Source organism: Phalacrocorax carbo, chromosome 1 (assembly GCF_963921805.1).
Source record: "Phalacrocorax carbo chromosome 1, bPhaCar2.1, whole genome shotgun sequence".
Taxonomy (NCBI): domain Eukaryota; kingdom Metazoa; phylum Chordata; class Aves; order Suliformes; family Phalacrocoracidae; genus Phalacrocorax; species Phalacrocorax carbo.
Genome location: NC_087513.1, coordinates 88,677,081 through 88,698,395, shown reverse-complemented (window position 1 = coordinate 88,698,395; position 21,315 = coordinate 88,677,081). Strand labels below are relative to the sequence as shown.

The 21,315-nt window shown below is 41.2% G+C and overlaps 1 protein-coding gene across 2 annotated transcripts in view; it reads right to left on the bottom strand.

Moving 5' to 3' along the window:
* GSK3B (glycogen synthase kinase 3 beta) overlaps positions 1 to 21,315 on the bottom strand; it is a 155,338-nt gene that overhangs the window by 25,484 nt on the left and 108,539 nt on the right. For both annotated transcript variants that reach the window (XM_064465752.1, XM_064465759.1), the window contains exons 7-8: positions 17,138 to 17,235; positions 5,786 to 5,881 (exon numbers count right to left, since the gene is read on the bottom strand). In XM_064465752.1, the coding sequence (XP_064321822.1) occupies positions 5,786 to 5,881; positions 17,138 to 17,235 (194 nt within the window). The remainder of the gene's footprint in view (positions 1 to 5,785; positions 5,882 to 17,137; positions 17,236 to 21,315) is intronic.

Below are 21,315 nucleotides of genomic sequence, written 5' to 3'. Positions count from 1 at the left end.
ATTCTTCCTCGAATCTACAGTATGAGCAGTCACTTTGGAAGCGTTACAAGCAAAACAATCTGCTTAAAAACCAAACAAGAACCAGGAGAGCAGGAGTAAGACAAGATGAAGACATGAAATTGAATCTGGAGGGTGGAAAAATATGCTCATGAAAGAGACCAGACTCTTTATGTCCCAGTCCCAGAGTGTGGGGAAGGTGACAGGACTTCCTGCTACATGCACAGAAAAATTCAACATTCAAGGTGAAGTGATTGATGTATACAAAGAATACACACACATAGAGGATACTCAGACTAAAATATTTACCAAGTATTTTATAATATTAGCAGAAATTATTTCAAAATATAGGCAGAAATATCAATCCTAAAGTCAATATCTAAAGCTAGTCTACAATACAACCAACCATGGCTCTGCACAGCTTCAGCTGCAGCCAGGAGTGGCCAACTGGTTTGGAGAAGTGCCAGAAGGGATAAGCTGGAGCCTGAAGTTTCATCTTAGACACTGTCTTCCTCTGCTATAACAATTTGGATTGAAGACACAGACAGAAGAGTACTCTGAACAGTATAAATAGTAAGAGGGAAAAAAAAATAAAAAGGAAGCACTTACAAAGTTGGGAGGGACCCTGCCCTAATCTGCTGCAACTTTATGGTCATGGCAAAGTGCTGCAGAGAGAAATCCTCATGTATTCATTCACAAGAGTGCACTGCAGAAGGGCAGAGATGCTCACACACAACCTAGACATGACAGTTTCTCTCTCTCTCCCCCACTGTTAAAACAACTGACTCCTACCTTTTTCCATCTCAACACTGACTTGGAAATGATGATGCAGACACCAGCTAGCTATAGATTTGGGGATGGTGAATGAAGCCGTTATTTTGAGCACACTTAAACTTATCTCACCAACAGTATATTTAAGAAGTGCTTGCATGTGTGAACAATCTTCCAAATATCTTCAGAACAAAAGAAACAAAGGCTACTAAACTACAGCACACTGAAGAGATGCACTGTCCATTTTAAAGAGCTGCCTGCAGTGGAAACTGCTTCCATGTCTACACAATGGAAACAAGGCAGAGGTTATGATTTGACCAAGGGAAACAGCCTTTGCTGATATAGCCTGTTGTGTTGTTCCATCATCACAAACCTTGAGCATGCTGGCAGCTCAGTAGGTAAGTCGGTTCATTATAATACCGTTGCTGGAAGTATCCTTGGGTGGGGAAGAAAGTCCAAATGAGTCATCTCCCCCATGCAGAAGAGGCCTAAACTACATAATTATATAACATTTACTACAATCCTACTCAAATGAGATCCTTTACTAGCTGGATGCAAGGGGAAAGGCGGACTGTCATAGACAGACATTTTTTGTATTTCTGGAAATAATCACAGCACTGTCTTTGTTTTTCAAAACCCAAAGGATTTGAGATCTGAAGGTAGCATTTGAGTAATGCTAGGATAAAGGCCAGCTGTAATGGGGCCATGGTAAACAACGCCTATCTAACACAAGCTTATGAAGCATGCATTTAGACCTTTCATCAGCCACCCCACTGTCCCTGCCTCCCTCCAAAAGAGCCAAAGGCTTCAGAGAAAGCCAATTGCCAAAGCTGAACTTCAACAGCCCTGTGATGTACAATCTTACACTCGATCTCAGATTTTCTTCTTGGCTTTCTAGTCACACAGTTATAAAGCATAGATGAAGCTTAAGTCAGAAGAAGAGAAACAAATATAAAGATTAGTAGCAGAGACCTGAATGCGCTTTCAAGAAGAGAAAAAGGCTCAAGGAATTGAGGTGGCTGAAAGACACAAAAGTTCTGACCTTGTAAAAGCAACAGCAGCAAAGCCTCCAGAAAGGATAGTAACTTCTATTCGATGAGCTGATACAGTTGGAAAAAACGAACAGTTTTTCCAATTCAAGATAAACCTGAAGACATGATTGTGTGTCTAAAAGACTACCCATTTTTTTTCTGACTGTGTCAGTCGCAAGATATTCCTACCCCTGCAAAACCTTGCTTCTCTTATAACTTAATGCTACTTACTCACAGACCAAGACAGAGAAGCAGCAGGATGCACCTCCATGAACACAAAGTATTCTAATCTAAATGAAAAGAAAGGGAGGTCTGGATGAAAAGAACAGCTATATTACTAAATTAAACACTCCGGTATTCTGAAGAGGACACCCCAAGAAGAACAAGAATGTCCCAGACTCCTTTTGGGGTTGGGGTTGTGGGGGTGGGATGCCAGAAGGGAAGAAAAGAGAAATCCTGTTTTGGAAGAACTGCTTGAAAGATTCCTGGAAAGTCTAGATTCTCTTTTCTTTTGCTAGCCAGGGACACACTGAACTCCCATCATCATCTCCATCACGCACGTAACTGGTATAAACACACGCACGTGCTTGGGCAACACAGAACTATATTGGAGAGAAGACAGAGAGGCCCCTGTACATTTTATAATGAAAGATTCCATCTCTTAAGTTACAAAAGTACTTCAATCTCAACTTGCCAACATATTGAAAAACCAGTCTAAGAACAGTCTGCACTGTAAACTCACATTATTGCTGCAGCATAGAAAAATATTTTTTAGTGTTAGCTTGAATTCTCTCCTAATTTATGAAGAAGGACCCTTGTTAATTTGAGGTCTCTTTCTTACTACTACTACATCATGCTGAATATTAATACTGTATTCAGATGATACCAATCCACTTCTACTGAAAAGTCTAAGATACATCTAAGAAGGTAGACTTCAAATTTCCATAAGATTTTTGCTCAAAATTCCAATTTAAGCCTGAAACGGAATGAATCTGAGAAACAGTATTCCTTCACGGGCCCATACTTATTCAGTCTCAAACAATTTCTCTGGTTCTTCGAAAAATCCAGAACCTATTTCTTTCTGCTACAGCACCAGCCACCATTCTTCTTCACCCAGTTGGTAATGCAAATGTAGCAGATTACACCACCACAGTGATACCAAGTAGGAAAACAATCTATCTATGCTTGCCAGAAATACCTGAAGAGCAGATCAGAACCACGTACATCCAACAGAAGTCCACACCACAGAATTTCAGACACAAACTATAGGTACTACAGCTTCCAAAGAAAATTCTTAATTGCCATCTACACAGATTTTTGCAGACCAACAAAGTTCCATGAAAACAAGAGTAAACCATGGACCTTACTTTTGTATAGATTATTGGCCTGGAAACAACCAGTTCCAGACTGCATAGAAGACGTTAAACATCTAGACAGTAGCTAAACATGCACCTTCACTGGGCACCTCTACTGCATGAAATTAACTCCAAGTAGGACCTACAAAGCCCTCAACTTTGAAAAATACCCATGTTGTATTCAACACCACAAAGCAACAGGGAGAATGCCCTTGTAACAAAGAGCTTATAGCAAAAAGTTACTATCTTCTCAGTAATTCTCTCTCAAACATGCTGAAAACTATCTGCCTGGAAGTTCTTCCACACAAAAAGCCCTTAACTTATGTCTGCCGACTCCTCTGGTCATAACTAGTCCACAAAAATAACAACCTTCCAACTACTGTAACCTTCAGTAATTCTTTAGCTTAGATGGCAAAGGTTTCTGCTTTTGAGGCCGAAACGTGAAGTTCAAGTCCTGCTGGCAACTACCCATAGCACTCTAGTTACGTACGTAGTTATAACAAAAAAACCCATTTGCACTTTCACTTCTTCAGTCATTTTTCTTCTACTCATTAAACAGAGTTCAGAAGTGTTTTCTCTCCCATGCTTTTCAATTCTAAGATACAGAAACCCCAAGAGGATGCACATGCCCACTGCTGTACCATCAGATGTTATTCCAATATAGCTGGGTAAGGAAGACCAATTCTACATAATACTTGCACTTAAATCTTTCATGGCTCAACATGCTCAAAATGCTGAAAGGAAGGGATCTTTAGAAGTAATACACTGAGAGGATGAGCATCATTACCAACACCGTGTTGGATAATGCATTTTGTCATTTTTATAATACAAAAAGTACAGATCTCATAAATGAAGTATCATGTAACCCAACTGTAATCAACTGGTTTAAATGCTATTCTACAGCCAGCCAATATCAGGAAGAGTTGTATGCAGAATGCCTCAAGAATGAGAAGCTATGCTGCAAGCATTGCTCTCCAAAACTAATTGTGTCCTAATACAAAATGCGGATTTGATCTTCTGGCAAGCACTTCTCAATTTGTTATAATCAACTTGGTTTCACTTGTGATCCTTTAGCATGACCAAAAAACCCATTCATATAAATAAGACTCAGTTTTTTCTTGAAGCTTCCATTTGCCAGAAGATCTCTGCTGTGGTCTAACAGATCATCAGGTGCATTCAGATGATTCTTAAGACCATTCAGGCAGAAATTCAGTTGCATAGCTAGCTTACATGCTTAACTGTGTGTCCTACAGTACATCTCTGCACTCCTACTCCATTGCATATTAATTTAACCCTCCCTAATCCAAACACCTTCACTGCAGGAATTCAGATGCAACCTCGGTATTCAGTGCTACAAGGCTTTTGGACTTAGTCTTGCAACTTCTACCATGATGCAATTTGAAACTGAAGAGACCAACTTCTCAGGGATTTAATTTGCCCTAATTCTTTTTTCCCCTGCTACCATAAGGTATGAAAAAGCCTCATTTACTGACCTCTCATAGTATCAAAAATCACTTAAGCCACTGAAATAAACCTGGATATGGAAACACAAATTGGGGATTACTGGGGAAAGAGATAATTGAGGTGGTGCACGACTTGTTAAAGAATCTATCAGAAAAATAGTGACTTGCAGTACCTAGTCTGGCATGTACTATGGCCTGCTATCAATCTCAAAGACCTCTCGCTAGTGTTTCAGAGTTTCTACCATCACAGAACATTCAGTCCAAAAACGTCTGATCTGGACACATGCTCAGCTAGGAACGCATCCCTTCCAGGCGTACATACTGCTTTCTTAGCAGAAAAAAACCTGAGCCGTTAAGATAAGATGAGAATATACTGCAACTACATCAGACATTTCTCAAGCAGCAAGAAGAAAATGCTAACTACCCAGGCTTTAATTCTTAAGATTCAGTATTTAACTTATTTCACACCTAAGAGGCTAATTAAATGATTGTTTCCCTGCCCCACATCAAATATCCATCATTCCTCAACAGGCGGAAGACAGCCTAATTGTGTGGCAATGTGTTTGTTTCAAAGCTAGCAGCTTCCTCTTTGACCATGGAGGTTATAAAATTTCCTGCATGTACTGCAATAGTGTCTCCCTTGTGAAAGCTAGATAAGTAGTTTTAAGAGGTAACTCCAAAAAAAACCCCACCTCCCCTCAAAGAGCACACCTATAGGAGTACAAATACAAGATCTATGAGAAAGCCAGTTAAGAACACGACTGTCAGCCCTCGAAACAGTATGTAACAGCATTACAAAAGTGTCACACATCACTGGAACACTCTCTCAGTTGTGACTTTTGTGCACATCAATTTATAGCATGACAGGATTTATATATGTTGCAATCCACTATAAACACACACACCATTGTTAAAAAACAAAACCAAACCAAAACCAAACACCTGTAGGCAACCTCAGAAAAAAACCCTGACCAACAGATATTACAGTACACTGTACTGTACCTTCAATACCTTCTTTTCCTTATCCACATCAAAAATTACTGGGTCCTCAGCTTAGTTAAAGGCACCCAGTTTAGCCTGAAGGCCACCAAGACACTAAACAAGTTGAACTCCTTGAACTTTTACTTTCAGCCCACACGTCTTTATTATTCAGTTCATATAGACTCACCTTAGTCCATGGATGTGCCTTAATCTGAGGGAATTTGAATTCAGTATAGTTTGGATTCATTTCTCTAATTTGCTCCCTTGTAGGCGTTCCCAGAACCTAGAAAGGAGAGACCGAAAAAAAAGGCAAATTGTTCAGATATGCTTCAGATTCACATGGTAATGAAGAGTGCAATATAACGTATTACACATTGAGACAACTTAACTGAAGTCAATCTGTGTAACGAGTAAATTAATATAGTATTGAGAACAAAACAACAAAACTTTTGCAGAACCTTTTCAGTTGGAAGGGACTCCTGGGAGCTTCTGATCCAAACCCCCTGCTCAAGCACAGTCAGCTGGAGCTGGCTGCCCAAGACCATGTTCTGCTAGGTTTTTTAGCATCTCCACAAAAGGAGACTTCACAACCTGGCCTGGGCAATGCGCTCCAGTCTTTGACCAGCCTCACAGAAAAAAAAAAAGTTTTCTTGCATTCAAATGAAGTTTCATGTCTTTTACTTTGTGCCGCTGCCTCTTGTCCAGTCAGTGGGCACCACTAAGAAGGGCCTGGCTGCTTCTTCATTCCCTCCCACGAGGTATTTATACAGACTGATGAGATCCCCGAGTGTTCTCTGCTCCAGGCTGAACAGTCCCAGCTCTTGCAATCTCTCCTCATATGACAGATCCTCCAGTCTCTTAATCAGCTTTGTGGCCCTTGCTCACACTTCAGTAGTCTCTTGCTGGCAATTCAGTTCATGCTCCAAGCCCAGTGTCAAAAATTTAATTATCTTCTACAATTTTTCACACAATTCAAGCATCTTTCTCAAACTTAGTGACATTTCAATGGGGAAGAGAGTTTGCTCTAATCAGGCTGTTATAAAACACTACTGCTGAACACGTTCAGGGTGTATGGTAGTTCACTGTATATGACTGATTAAGGATCAGACCAGTAGCACTGACTGCATTTTACAAGTCACTAACAGCAGCCCTCTGATGAGCTTAAAAGATCAGCCAGTTTCTGCTGAAGGGAGCCTGACAAGTTCCCCCCTGCCCTGCCACACTGTGTGGGCTTTGGTGGTAGTGGTTGTTCCCTACCCCAGTATTTCCACAGGGAAGATAAACTTAGTTTAAACCTAACCTGGAAGCATCTAAAATGCATACGACCCCTGTTTACTTTTACAAATTTCTGTTTTTCATTCCCAGAATGTGCACAATGTTATTTATACATGCAAATTAGTAGTTGTATGAGAAATAACACACAATTACACATCTCTTTGTAGGGGTGGACAGATTTTGAAAGGATTCTGGGAATCCCTTCAGGGAATAAGCATGATGACACAGCATTAATGTTTTCTATTCAGTTAGCACCTAGCATAAGAGAGCCATTGCCTTCTACTGATATATAAAAACTGCAAAGCACGTTTAAGGAATCCCGTTGATTTCTGCTTGCATCCAGTTGCTGGGTATTGTTGTGTTCTGCAGAGGGAAATTAAGAGGGCAGAAGGCAGAGGAGTCTCTCCTCAGTGCTGAGCTCAGGTTCATCTTCCTGTAGGACCCCTGTAGCCACACTACTCTTGCCCTGTGACAAATCTCTCAGCATACAGATTACCGTAATGTTATCACCTCATCTCATGAGACCGCACCATCACTATCAGGAAACAAATGATCTACAAGATGACGTTAGCACTCTACCTTACTGCTTGATAAAGAAATATTTTGTTACATATTCCAGTATCCGTGAACATTTTCATTCTGTTAGAGGAGTGGAAGTTACACAAATGCACTTTAAAGGGTCAGGTAAAAGCATAAAAGAGCAAGTTAATTGCTGTTTAATTAATTTGTGCCACAGAGAAACGATCATCAGGTATTATGAAATGAGCTTGATATCTCTTTATTATTTAAAATATGAGCTTTAAGACACAAACTAAAAACCTACCCACAAAGCAATCTTAAATAAACAGCAGCAGCAGAGGAAATAAACCCTGCAACTTGTTCAGACAGTTGCTTCTTGGATAACAGATTTAACTGACAAGTTGTACAAAATGAATCATCACGTAACTCCTACTTTCCCATTGCTAACCAGGATTTAAATCCCACCTACTCTAAAAGCCAAGGGTTAGCCTCAGAACTGTCAGAAGATTTTTCTGTACATGTCTGAAAATGGAAACCTGAAAGAGGGTGTTTACAGGATTCTGTACATTTTTGCTCAACTTTCAAAGCGGAAGAGGGCTAACAGAAAAACATGCCCTTTCCCCACTGGTCTTCCAGCTCGCTCCCCCCAGCACACTGGCCACCCAGCTGCCAGCCTGCCAGAAGAGCACCGCTCTCAAAGCTTTGATGACTGCCGCTCTCAAACCGTTCCAGTTCTAAAAGATGAGAGGACTTCACACCTGCAAATATTATTTTTATTGCAATTCAGGATAAAAGCCATTTTTAAAACTTTGGAAGTTTCTTGAATTAAACTAACTTCCTGAAAAATTACGGATAACTTGTATTACTGTCGCACCATTTTTGAAGGCTAAGTTTTCATGCCTCCCTAGTAGGATCAGGACTTGTTTAAAAGCACGTTTACATTATTTCCCCTCTCCCCCTCAAAAAAAATTCCTTTAACAGCCATCCTAAAAAGAGGTAAGGACTAGATTTTTTAGTGTAGCCAAAATTCAGGAAACTGGCTCGGTTCCCAAAGCTGCTCAGAACAGGAGCCTATACAGTGCAAGTATCTTTCAAGACTGCCTACAGCATCAGAGATAATTCAATTTGGACAGGCAAGGGCAATTTCATGGAAGGACCCATAGACAATATCTAACCATACATCTCACTAAAACCACAGCTATAACTCCAGATAATGGGAGGGAGCAACATCTAAGCTCAAGCAGTCATCTAAGCAACACTGCTTCAGGTCTCATGAATGCTTAGAAATGAAGGTGCTGAAAAGGGATCATGCCAGCTGAAGGAAGGGATCGGCTGGCCCTTCAGTTACATAGCAGCCTTTGGCACACAAAATAACTGTGCAAAAGGAAAGTGACTTATAATAGCCACTCAGTGTATTTACTTTGTTCTCTCTAGATTGCAAAGCCAGATTGTGCTTTCAATTTGCACTGAAGGCAGATTAAGGCAAACCTCCCCCCCCAACCAACCAACCCACCCCCAAGAATAGGAAAGGGAAGTAGATAGGAATCAGAATAGAAGTTTTAAAGACGATGTGAAATTCAAATCACAATCCAGGGAAGTGTGGGATGAACAGTGATAAACTATAAAATTGTACCAGTACTCGACGTATCTGGAAGAGGTCCTGTAGTGGACCTCTCCCCGCCCCCTAACACATCAACACTGTTTGCTACATGATTTTGAAATTCACGTTGAGTTTTCAGTACATTAGGTATACATTTGAGTAACCTTGGTGAGTAACAGCAATCACTTAAGCTCTTGCAAGAATTGGGCAAACCTCTTTAAAGAAGTCATATATGTGACTGCTCTTTATGTTTGAAATGCAGAGGAGGAGCATAAATTACTTTGCACATTTTTGGCAGAGTTACTCCATGAAAGAGCTGCCTTTGCTATACCAACTCTGAAAATATTGCAGAGCGGATGTTCCTTGGACAGAGGTTTCACAGAATGGTTGGTGTTGGGAGGCACCTCTGGAGGTCATCTGGTCCAAGCCTCCCTGCTCAAGCAGGGCCAGTGAGGGCTGGCTGCCCAAGACCATGTGCAGACAGCTTCTGAATACCTCCAAGGGCAGAAACCTCCAGAACCTCTCTGGACATGTTCCCATGTTTGACAATCATGACAATAAAAACTGTTTTCTTGAGTTGAGACTGAATTTCACAAATGTTGGTTTGTGCCCATCACCTCTTGTCCTGTCACAGGATGCTACAGAAAAGAGCCTGGCTCCCTCTTCTTTGCACCTTCCCTTCAAACTTCCACACACCAATAAGATTACACCAATCTTGCACTAAACTTTTGAACGAATGAAGGGGAAGTCCTCCTATAAGTAAAGACAACAGGTCAACTAGTCTGCCTCTTCATGCTCTGTTGACATCATCATGTCTTAATAAATAAAAAGAAACATTATCTATTAAGATTAACTAAAGAATACACTTGCTGAGAAGTCAGATACTGCTCTGATTCTCTTAGGACAAAAATGGAACACAACAGTTTTCACAAGTATTATCTGGAAAGTTTTTCTTTGACATTAAGCTGTAATAGATGAAGCTCCCCACATAACTTTTATTCCAGGAACAGAGTTTGTGAAGGTAGGGTAACGGTACATATCTCAAGCAATTAAAAAAAAGCTACAGGGTCCCAATAATGTCATCCTTAACAAACATGAGGAAGAGATTTCTGAACCTGGAACAAGCCCTGTATTTTGATTACAAGTAGCATGAAGATCTTCATTTTGTGTCCTTGAAATTGAATTTTCATAGGATAAAGAGAGAGATGATATTCCGCTCCAAAAGACCCTAATACTGAAGACAGCTGCTGTCCACACCTGGCTTCACTGTGCAAAACTGCGTTATTTATGACCAAATTCACGCTGTTGGAACACCAGAGGAAGAGGAAATTGCAAGGGTATCCACAAACCCCAGTGGAACAGGCCCTTTCTGACAACCATCGTTACTGCTAAACCTTTGCCAAAATGTAAGTGTCAGTTAAAAGCATAGGGACACCAATGGTTCAGAAGCTCCGACTAGTTATGACTGAACTAGAGAGGGGAAAAGGTAGTTATTTAAATCAGAAACCTCTAGAAAGCCATGGTCACAGCAGCATAGTGCCTTCCCCAGCAAAACCACGCAAGTTTACGAGGAAATGTGCTCCAGAAAGTCTGGTGTGTATGGCTTACCAGATGGCATAATTAATATTTCTGCAAACATGTCTGCACCTCTTCAGAAAGTTGTGAGAGGTGTGCCAAATAGTTATTAAAAAATTCATGGTGCAGGCATCTCAAGCAGTAAACACGGGTCAGCTTTGAAATAATACTTCAAGATGTCTGTGTTAGAAAATAAAATAAACTTACCCATTTTATATACACTTTCAAAAACACACTCAAAATGAAAGCCAACTAAATATAGAGATTTCTTCTATTTGCAAACACGAGAGCAGCTATACATCAGGAATAGAAAGAAACCCATTGTCACCGCTGACATGAATATAATTGCTCGTCACCTTTTTTTACACTGCTTGCCTGCAAGCACTGGAAGTGACAAATTATGTGAGGCACAGGAAGAGCCAAGTTGTGATGTGGGGGGACATCAGAAAAAAATGCCAGGAGACTTCCCTGAGGGGCAACAAGAGAGGACCCACATGAAAGCCTGTGTCAGATGCAGGCAGGTCCTCAGCACAGGATCACATCCAACAGAAAGTAACACGCTCTCCTACTGCTTATTCTCCCGGAAGAGATGGCTCCTCTTTCCCCATTAACTACTGTGACTGAATTTGTTTTATTTCAAAAACTGAGCCCAGAATAGTACCTTGACATTTGAGCATGAGCCATATGTTATAATTGCAGTCTATACTTAGCATTCAGCTCAGTAAAACTGTCAGAGACCAAAAAGTTACACATGAACAGGATTCCTGATACTATAGAGCTTGTCTCAATACATTTTTCCCCTTGCTTCATTCCTAACCCAGAGAACTATGGGAAGAAGATTTTATTATTTCATTATTTCTCCTAAATTACCATGAAGTGCTGGTTTTGATGCAAGGAATAATCACAGAGTCTGGTAGGAACACAAAAAAAACCCAACTCCAAACAACCCAACAACAACAACACCCCACACAAATGAACAAACACCACCACCAAAACCAAAAAACCCCAAAACAACAAACCAAACCAAAACACATCACTGCACAACCCTTTCTACAGTTTTTACAAGGTAGTTGGTGCATCTCATACTCCAGATTGCAGTGTATGGAAAAATTATTTCTGGTAAAGACAATTCAAGGCAGATTGGCAGATTCTGTCCTCCCCTTGCCACAGGGCTGCTCAGACAATTATTGCTGTTTCATTCTTCTGATAAAGATGATTTTTTTCCCCATTTTTGACAGGAGAAAGGGGAAGGTGCTAAACAGAACCTTTCAGAAGATTATTATCTTAGAAACAAACCCATTATGCTTCCGAGAGTCCCTTTTTGCAAGGGGAATAAGGAGGAACCACTGTCTGTGGGAACTGTGGGAACTGTGGTTGAAGATGTTTTAGTTCGGGGAGGGGGGGGGGATATCCCAGCCACTTTTCCCTTGATGGTTTCAGGGCGCTGCAGAGCTGGGGGGTAGGGGGAAGGCAGGGATCCCCCACCTCCCAAGCTTTCGCAGGGGGCACGGCAGTCCCGCAGACACTACTGCTACGTTGCAAGCCATGCGCTCAAGGATTTATGGAAGACTCCGCCCTGACTGCATCTCAAAAAAATCCCTTTTGTGGTCTGAAAGTTCCTTCTTTTGAGCTGTATTCAGCAGTATCCCACTTGCACAGTGGATTTTAAACAGGGAAGCGCAACTGCAACCCTCCTGGGCTGCTGGAAGGAGGGGGGTGTTCACTCTTCCATTGGGGACAGGCCTGTATGACCGTTCTCTGAGGTGTAATGCCTGCTCATATGTAATTTCTTTATGCAACTGCTGATGACACCCGCACTGCCACTGTGCCTGCTTCAGAAACCAAGCACATTTCTGAAGGAGATGTCACTCGAACACCAGTAGGATAACCTAACATTTGGAATAGCTAGCAAGAGCTAAAAATAAGGAGGAAGAGTCACCATTCAAGATCAAGCTTTGGAAAAAGCACAGCACATGATTTCTCTCTTCTAATAGCGTAAGTGTTCCAGAAGAATGCACTTGGGTTAAATTATTTCTTCAGATGGAGCTCCAAGACAGTATTTCCCCATATCGAATATCATTTTGTCAGGGGTAAGTGGTCAAAGATCTCTCTCTCCCAGGCAGATTGAGAACATCTGGAAAGACTGTCTTTAAAGAAATAGGAACAAGAGAAAAAGAACCTAAAAATAAGCAGACTGTCTTTTCATTCACACAAATGTGATGCTGAGCTTCTAGAGGGACACAGTTTGTCAGACCAGTCTGCAAATATGCCGTAGACCTGAAGAAACTCCAGGTGCAAGTGGACGGAGAAGATCTTGCAAGACTGCTTGAAATGAAACTACGTGAAGACTGCTGAAAGTAAATTAAAATCTGACAAAAGCCAAAAATGCTTCTGACCCAGCAAGGGACTGAGGATGTTGGGTCAGAAGCCTGCAGGAAGGACAAGCCGTGACGGACTGATACATCACAGATATTATATTTTCATTAACCAGCTACTGAGGGGACGTCATCAAGAACTGCGTGAGAAGGGAGGACTAGTTTAATGTGACGGCATTTTGAAGTCATTCTCCATCCTAATGCAAAAACTTCATACCCAGGTGTTGCTGTGTGGTGAAATGAACTCTGAATAATCAAAGCTGAGTAAGCAACTGAAGAGACACCTGAAATTTATCTTGGCTCAAAAAACGCTACAAGAGTGACTGTGACTCAGTCTTTCTGAATTGATAGGAACCAGCAGAAAATTTTCTAAGCTGACCTCTCTTGCAGTAGAATCAAGTAAATTTGAGGCATGAAAGTCAGATGCATTTCCAAATGCGTGGATAATTTTTTTTTTAATATAGCCCTTTCTGGGAGTCTAAAATACTCAATTTTTGCTGCCCTTAAGTTTCAGCCATGAAGTTCCAAGGAAGCTATCTGAAAAGTATGACTTTGAGACAGCCCAACAGCAGCTCACAGGTCCCAACCTGCAATATTCTATGAAGTTCACTGACATGCTACAACTGGCAGACCCCACAGCTCTGCTCCTCCTACAGCCAGTTAGCATTAAAATAAGTCTCTGTTACAATGAAAGCTTTAAATAGTAGTATTCTATGGCAGTAAATGGAAGAGGTGGACACCATCTGTAAAAATATTTTTTTTATTGAATCCTATTCTAAATGTAATGTTGTGCCCAAGACTTAACATTTATGGTAATTTTTAAGCTGCAGGATTGCCAGTGTCTTCAACTGTAGTGAGGCTGCGGAACCCTAGGTTGCTCAATAAACACAGGTTGCAGTTTTTACGCTAACCTTTCATGCCGAGTCGAATTTAAGCATCATGCTGGGAGTGGAGAAGAGAAGAATGTTTTATGACTTATTTGCAGATTTGAAAAACAAATCTGCTTAATTTGATTATTGGTCACTTTTAAGGGATACATAATAGATGGGACAGATCCAGCTGGCAGAAGAGAAAATTGAGGACCTCACTTTCTGCTTTTTCATCATCTCAAAAGGTGAAGAAAAATTACTTGAAATTTGAGGTAGACATGCTGTTCTCCCTCTACTCCCACTATGAGAAATCACTTGTCAGTGGGTATGGCATTACAAGGGAAGCACCTCATTGCCCAATTCATGCACTTTCCTAGACAATTTCTGCCAGCTCTTGATTTCAAATGCAATATTCTCAATTATAACTCTCTGCGTTCTTCACCTTAGCTTTCTGACAGGGCTTTTCTGAATAAGCTTATTTGAAACTTCACAACACAAGATTTGGTAGACAAGGGCATTGAAAAGCAGTCCACTTCTGCAGCTTGCACTCATTTTCTCTTCAGATGTTGCCTTCAGAATATATGAAACAAATATACAGGCAGAAAAATATTCATGGCACCCACCCATTCAGGCTCACATTTTCGATCATACTTCCTTAACAATTCAGTGAACATCCTTTTTGCAACTACCACTGTAAGATTTACAGCATTTGTTCTCTCAGACTTTCCCAAAACATACTGCCTCAGCACTGTAACCTTTTAACTGAAGAGACCAGGCTTACTGTAAAATTGAGTTATCCCCATATTTGTTTCACTTAATTTCTACACATAGGGGGCAATACATCTAACAGAACATGAGAAAACACCAATACAACACAGGGGTTGATGACACATGTGGATGATCATTCACTATCCCCCTTTTTACATTTAAAGAAATTATTCAGAAATTTGTATTTAATGAAGGCAAAAAATCAAAATCTCAAGCTGTAATTTACTGAAGCTCAAGCATTTACACTGGATACTCCTTTGGCCGTCATGAGAAATAACATTAGTTTGCCAGTACTATGTATTCAGCTATGAACTGGTCAATGAAGTTATCACACCACTCACGGTAGTGGCGTTTAAAGAAACCACAGATGGTACACAGGCTATCAGCAATTTTGTTAAAGTACTCCTCTGCTTCAATACAACTTAACTCAAGTGTAAACAATGCAGAATCCTCACAATCAGAGCACATGTGTGCTAGAAAGTTATTAGTGCACAAATGTTTAGTTCCAATGCTACAAAACTGGAAAGGCCCAAATGATGAGAACAGCTTCTTGCAAACTTCGTACCAAACCACAATCTCTGCTTGGCAGGCATGTCAATAACGAGAGGACATCTATTTCCTGATTATTTCAATTCCACATTGTGAAAGTCAAAGCAATGGTAAGGCAGAGCACTATGGTTTTGTTGATACGGCCTCTCTACTCAGATTTCTGATTGAGCCACAGCAGGACTCACAGGACTGTCACCGTGACATAAAAAGTTGTATTCACAAAAACTCATTAAATGTACTTTCTCAAGATTGCAGACATTAATTAAGAAACAGAACAGGACTTTTTGAAAACATCCAAAGGCAAACGACCCAGGTTATTCCACAAACTCCTGAGGAACTCTGGCCATCTGAAGTGGTCACAGGGACTGCTTCACACCTCACAAAAGTAGTGTAGCAGGAAACAGTGCACTGCTCCAAGACACTTCTCAAAAGGAGAAAACTTGTGCCATCATCAGCCCTGCTTCTGACAGCAACTCGACTTTTCCACTGGTGTTTCTTATGTAAAAACTGACTCAACTTGGACATGCTGAGCTTGAAATACACTGGGCAGAAAGACAATAATAAGAAACCAATTAAGTCATAGGATAAGCACGTGCAAGACATGGAACCTCCAGACAAAAGGAGTTGTCTGGAGGATTTCCAGCAGGACAGACAGAAACCCACTGTAACAGAAGCTAGGCTTATATAGTCAAAGGCTGGAGCAGATGTGGTGAGAGCCTAGGTCAGAGCACACCCCACTGCGACTGTAGAGCAGGCCACAGACACACTGAGCCTCACCAGCCCATGTCCTCCATGCAGGAGAGTGACAACTTGTTGGCTGGTATCATACACTCTGCTGGGTCAGGGACAAAGACACCAGCAGCTCTTCTAGTGAGTAACACAGACACAAGTATGAAGTTCTACTCTTACACACACACATTCTGGTTTTGAGGGGTTTTTCACATGCATGCCACACAAATATACATGTATCAAGGTAGCAGTTAAGCGGCAAAACCAAGGAGGAAATTCTCTTAATACAGTCCCCTGTGATGAAATCAATAAAGCAGAACAGTGTGCGCACACATGTTATTCTCTGTAATACCCCCATTTTATTAAGTGCACAGTATAGATGCAGAGGAAAAATATAATGCGCTCTCCAGAAATCTTGCCTCCTTCATTGCAGAAGTTGAAGGAGGCAGGGGGAGACTAGGGTTCTGGGAAGTCAGACACCAATCTTTTAAGCTATGAATTATCCTTCCATACCTGTAAATTGAGAATCATAGAATATTCACTGCTTGCCAAATGAAATCAATCAAGATGTATTTGAACATAAGTGATATAGAAATGCTATGTATTCTGAAGCATTAGGTCTTTTTCACGTGAAAAACAAGACTCTTCCGGTGCAAGGTATCTTTGGCCTACATTTCCTGATACTCCATTTGCAAAGAGGAGTGTACTTTCCCACCTTTTACCTTTTTTTGTTTGGGGAAGGAAACGGGAAGGAAACGGGAAGGAAACGGGAAGGAAACGGGAAGGAAACGGGAAGGAAACGGGAAGGAAACGGGAAGGAAACGGGAAGGAAACGGGAAGGAAACGGGAAGGAAACGGGAAGGAAACGGGAAGGAAACACATGTGAAGAATCTGGCACAAGGAAATTTAACAACACTGCTTTCAAAGCCAAGTACTAATTGCATGCAACAAAGGAAAAAGTGCCAGATTCTTAAAGAATGAGAACTACACATTAATAAATATTGGCTCAGTATGTAAGCACTATTTCCAAGTGCACTGAAAGTGTGGTCCTTTAAGAGGAGGGAAAAAACCCAATATAAATATGATCTACCATTATGCATTACTGCAAAGGGGCATACAGATTATCAAGTTCTCAAAGCACTGTATTTCCAAACATGGTTTACATGCAACACCCTGTGAAATGGTGACAGAATATATACAGTGACAAGGGTATAACAATGCACCTTTGCATGCTGATTCCCAAGGAATAATGCAGTCAAGAAACACTTAAAATTCTATACCTTGATTATTTCCACCAACTGATCCACACCACTGTCACCTGGAAAGATTGGTTGTCCTAGTAACAGTTCAGCCAATACACAGCCTGCTGACCACACATCTAAAAAGGGAAGTGGAAGAGAGGGAAAGGTATCAGTTAAAGGTACATATTAGGCCATTTATATAAAACCAGCAGTTTCAAGCTACTTCCCTTCCGTGCCATGTTTAATAATGTATGTAACACAGCTAAAGAAAACACAGATACCTGGTGTAAAGCAATGGTGGGCAGACAGTCTTAGAGGTCAAACCATGAGACAATGAGAACTTAACGTTAAAAGCCATAATATATTGACATTAAAACCTACATGTGTAGGGAAAAGACCTGAGAACATTTGCCATCTGAAAATTAATAGGTTCCCCCAAACCCTGTCTTGTTTTTAAATCACACTGATCATGATCAGTGGTGTCATCTACCCCAGGGGCTGATGTTTTTACTGTTTCTGAATGTTGAGCAGACTCAATTTTTCATCCATATTTTGAAAGCATATATACACTAGCAGATGAACCAGTACTGCAAGTATTACTTGCACCCTGCAGTACATGATGATTAAGGGACCTGGGAGACAGCATCTCTAACTCAGTCACATCAAGGTCTCATCTTTATCGCAATTCCATTTGCAAACTTGGCTGGACAACAGAACTGCAAGTCACAGGTCAGCTCACCAGCATCCATTGAAGAAGCCATCAACTAATTTTTATACACATGCCAAAAGCCAGAAGTAGCCACTAGCAGCTACTCCTCTACGTGCAGAAAATTTTTGTTATCTATTACAGGTATATCTTCTTAGATAGACAATTCAGTACTACAACAGCAACTTCAGAATGTATCTAAGTGTACTACAGAATATAGCATTTTATTTCTGAAACACAGTTAATTCAAACAAAAAATGTAATAAAGCAAAATGCAGTATAACTGTACACACCAAATACTGAACTTTAAGCTGCACAACACACTAGCAGTATTGCACCTAGGTGCAGAGATAACTGTTTTTCCAGCAACAAAAAAAAAATTGTAGGATTTTCTAGAAAGTCATCATTTGTTCCATGTATATCTGAAACCTTACACTAAAAATCTAACCGCAAGCAAGCAATAAGTAATGGAAGATCTGTAAAGCCTACAATACTATAATGTCCCCAATGTGAAAAGGACAAAACCAGACCCCCTTCCCCCATCTTTCTTTGAACTCTTGCCTACTTCTACAAGCTAACCTTCCCCTGCAAAATAACAGTAGCACCACCGCAACTCAAAACCCAGAGAAATTACCTCCTGAAGCCTGTTCCAAGTTGAGATAACCTATGCTACGACAGATATCCTTATTCCTCTAGTGTATTTAAACTCTGCCATTGGGAAGTGGGATACACGCAACACTGTCAGTTATGGCTAAAGGTCTGAGTAAGGAAAACGTTTCTGACAGTTCTCTGAACAGTCCATTATCAGAACCACTAGAGACTGATGCAAAAAATGATTTTAAAAAACCCTAACATTCCAGGAATTCAAGATTGATAACAAAATAATCTGCAAGTTAAGACAGACTTTTCCTCCCCCCATTTTTAAATGAAAGAGCGAATCATAGAATCGTTAAGGTTGGAAAAGACCCTTAAGATCATAAAGTCCAACCACTAACCTATCACTGCCAAGTCCACCACTAAACCATATCCTCAAGCACCACCTCTACCCTTCTTTTAAATACCTCCAGGGATGGAGACTCCACCACCTCCCTGGGCAGCCTGGTCCAATGCCTGACAACCCTTCCGGTGAAGAAGTTTTTCCTAATATCCAAACTAAACTTCCCCTGGTGCAGCTTGAGGCCATTTCCTCTCCTCCTATCACTTGTTACTAGGGAGAAGAGACCAACCTCCACCTTGCTACAACCTCCTTTCAGGTAGTTGTAGAGAGCAATAAGGTCTCCCCTCAGCCTTCTCTTCTCCAGACTGAACAACCCCAATTCCCTCAGCTGCTCCTTGTAAGACTTGTTCTCTAGACCCTTCACCAACTTTGTTGCCCTTCTCTGGACACGCTCCAGCACCTCAATGTCCTTCTTGTACTGAGGGGCCCAAAACTGAACACAGTACTCGAGGTGTGGCCTCACCAGTGCCAAGTACAGGGGCACAATCACCTCCCTGCTCCTACTGGCCACACTATTCCTGATACAAGCCAAGATGCCATTGGCCTTCTTGTCTGCCTGGGCACACTGCCGGCTCATGCTCAGCCAGCTGTCAACCAACATCCCCAGATCCTTTTCTTCCAGACAGCTCTCCTGCCACTCCTGCCCAAGCCTGTAGCGTTGCATGGGGTTGTTGTGACCCAAGTGCAGGACCCAGCACTTGGTCATGTTGAATCTCATACCGTTGCCTCTGGCCCAACGATCCAGCCTGCCCAGGTCCCTCTGTAGGGCCTTCCTGCCCTCCAGCAGATCGACACTTCCACCCAGCTTGGTGTCATCTGCAAACTTACTGAGGGTGCACTCAATCCCCTCATCCAGATCATCAATGAAGATATTGAACAGGACCAGCCCCAACTCTGAGCCCTGGGGAACACCACTCATGACTGGCCGCCAACCGGATTTGACTCCGTTCACCACCACTCTCTGGGCTCGGCCGTCCAGCCAGTTTTTAACGCAGCACAGAGTGCACTTGTCCAAGCCGTGAGCAGCCAGCTTCTCCAGGAGAATGCTGTCAGAGACAGTGAAGGGGCTATGCCAAAATACTTCCCCCATCTTCTCAAGAAATATATGGTTCAGCTGTAACATATGGTAGACAAAAAGCACTGCTCATTACTGCAGCTTTCAAAATCATTCACCTCTAAGTAAAATGGATGCATTTTTATATAATGCCTTAGTACAAACATCGCATTATGGTTTATCCTAAAAGGTAACTACTTACAATACAAACAGCAACCAGAAATCATCTGAAGTTTGAGTCTTGAATTCCAACAAGCAAACAAACTAGACTACGTTTTTGATCTTTAGGTCTTATTTAATAAAAGCTGATATGGCCACCAGGGTGCTAAGATCTCTTTTGGACAACAAATGAAGGAGGCATCACGTAAAGAACATTTAATAGCATCCAACTGCTAAATGACATGTGCGTCTCTGATAGCTCCTGCTGTTGGACCAACACATACGACAAAATGATGATGCAAAGAATCAATTTTTACATCGTCCCATCCATACTGGTTTTATAGGAAATTACACAACAGTTCATCAGATAGCATAGATTTCTTCAGAAGTATTGAAGAAATGGATTAAACATACTAAGCAGAGCACTGTAACTTAACTGTCTATTTAAAGGCACCTTAAAGGGTTTTGAAAAAACTGAGTCTTTTACACTGAGTATACAAAACAAGTAGTACCCCAAAGCTATAATCATTATTTACAACTTGAATGCTTATTTTGCACTGAAAAAGAAACAATATATGGGGAGAAAAAGTATTTCACAGAACATACATAAACCTGAAGCTGACATGACAATAAGTCAGCATTCACAACTCACTCTCTTTTAAAATTTTCTAACTACACTAGCGTAATTTTTTCGCTGTGGCTTTTAAACTGTTTTAAAAAACCTTCTGGTCTGGCTGCTCCATGAAGTTGGCTTTGTGCTGTTTTATCCTTTCCCAGTCTCCCTAAATGCCTTTGCACTCTACCAGTCAATTTCAGACAAGTCTGAAAGGCAGAAGTTTTGAATCCATTGCAGAAGTTTTGTAAAAGCAGTGGGGAGAGCATGCATCAGTGTTGCTGCTGAGGAGAGGGCTCACAGTCCTTACAGGATGCGCCTGGCTTGCCCCCACCCTGCTAAACTGCAGCTGCAAACAAGTCAAAGGATGTACAGGTACTTGCTCAAGCAAGAAGGCCAAGCAGAAACAGCAGAGTACATGAGAAAGCTGAGGGCATTGCAGGGGGAGAGAGGAAAAAAAGAAAGGGTGTAGGTCATGAGGAAATAGCTGGGAAGTCTGAGGAACACTTGTTTTCATGATGGGTTTAATCCATCAAACATACAACAAATCCACTGGAAATCTATGTAGCTGTTCCTTGTGCAGCAAAGTCTTCCAAATCAGGTGATTTAGTGCCTTGTTAAAAGTCTATTTAGTCTTCCTTGATTTTACTTGCTAATGCTTTAAACATGCACTCAAATAAGCTACAGG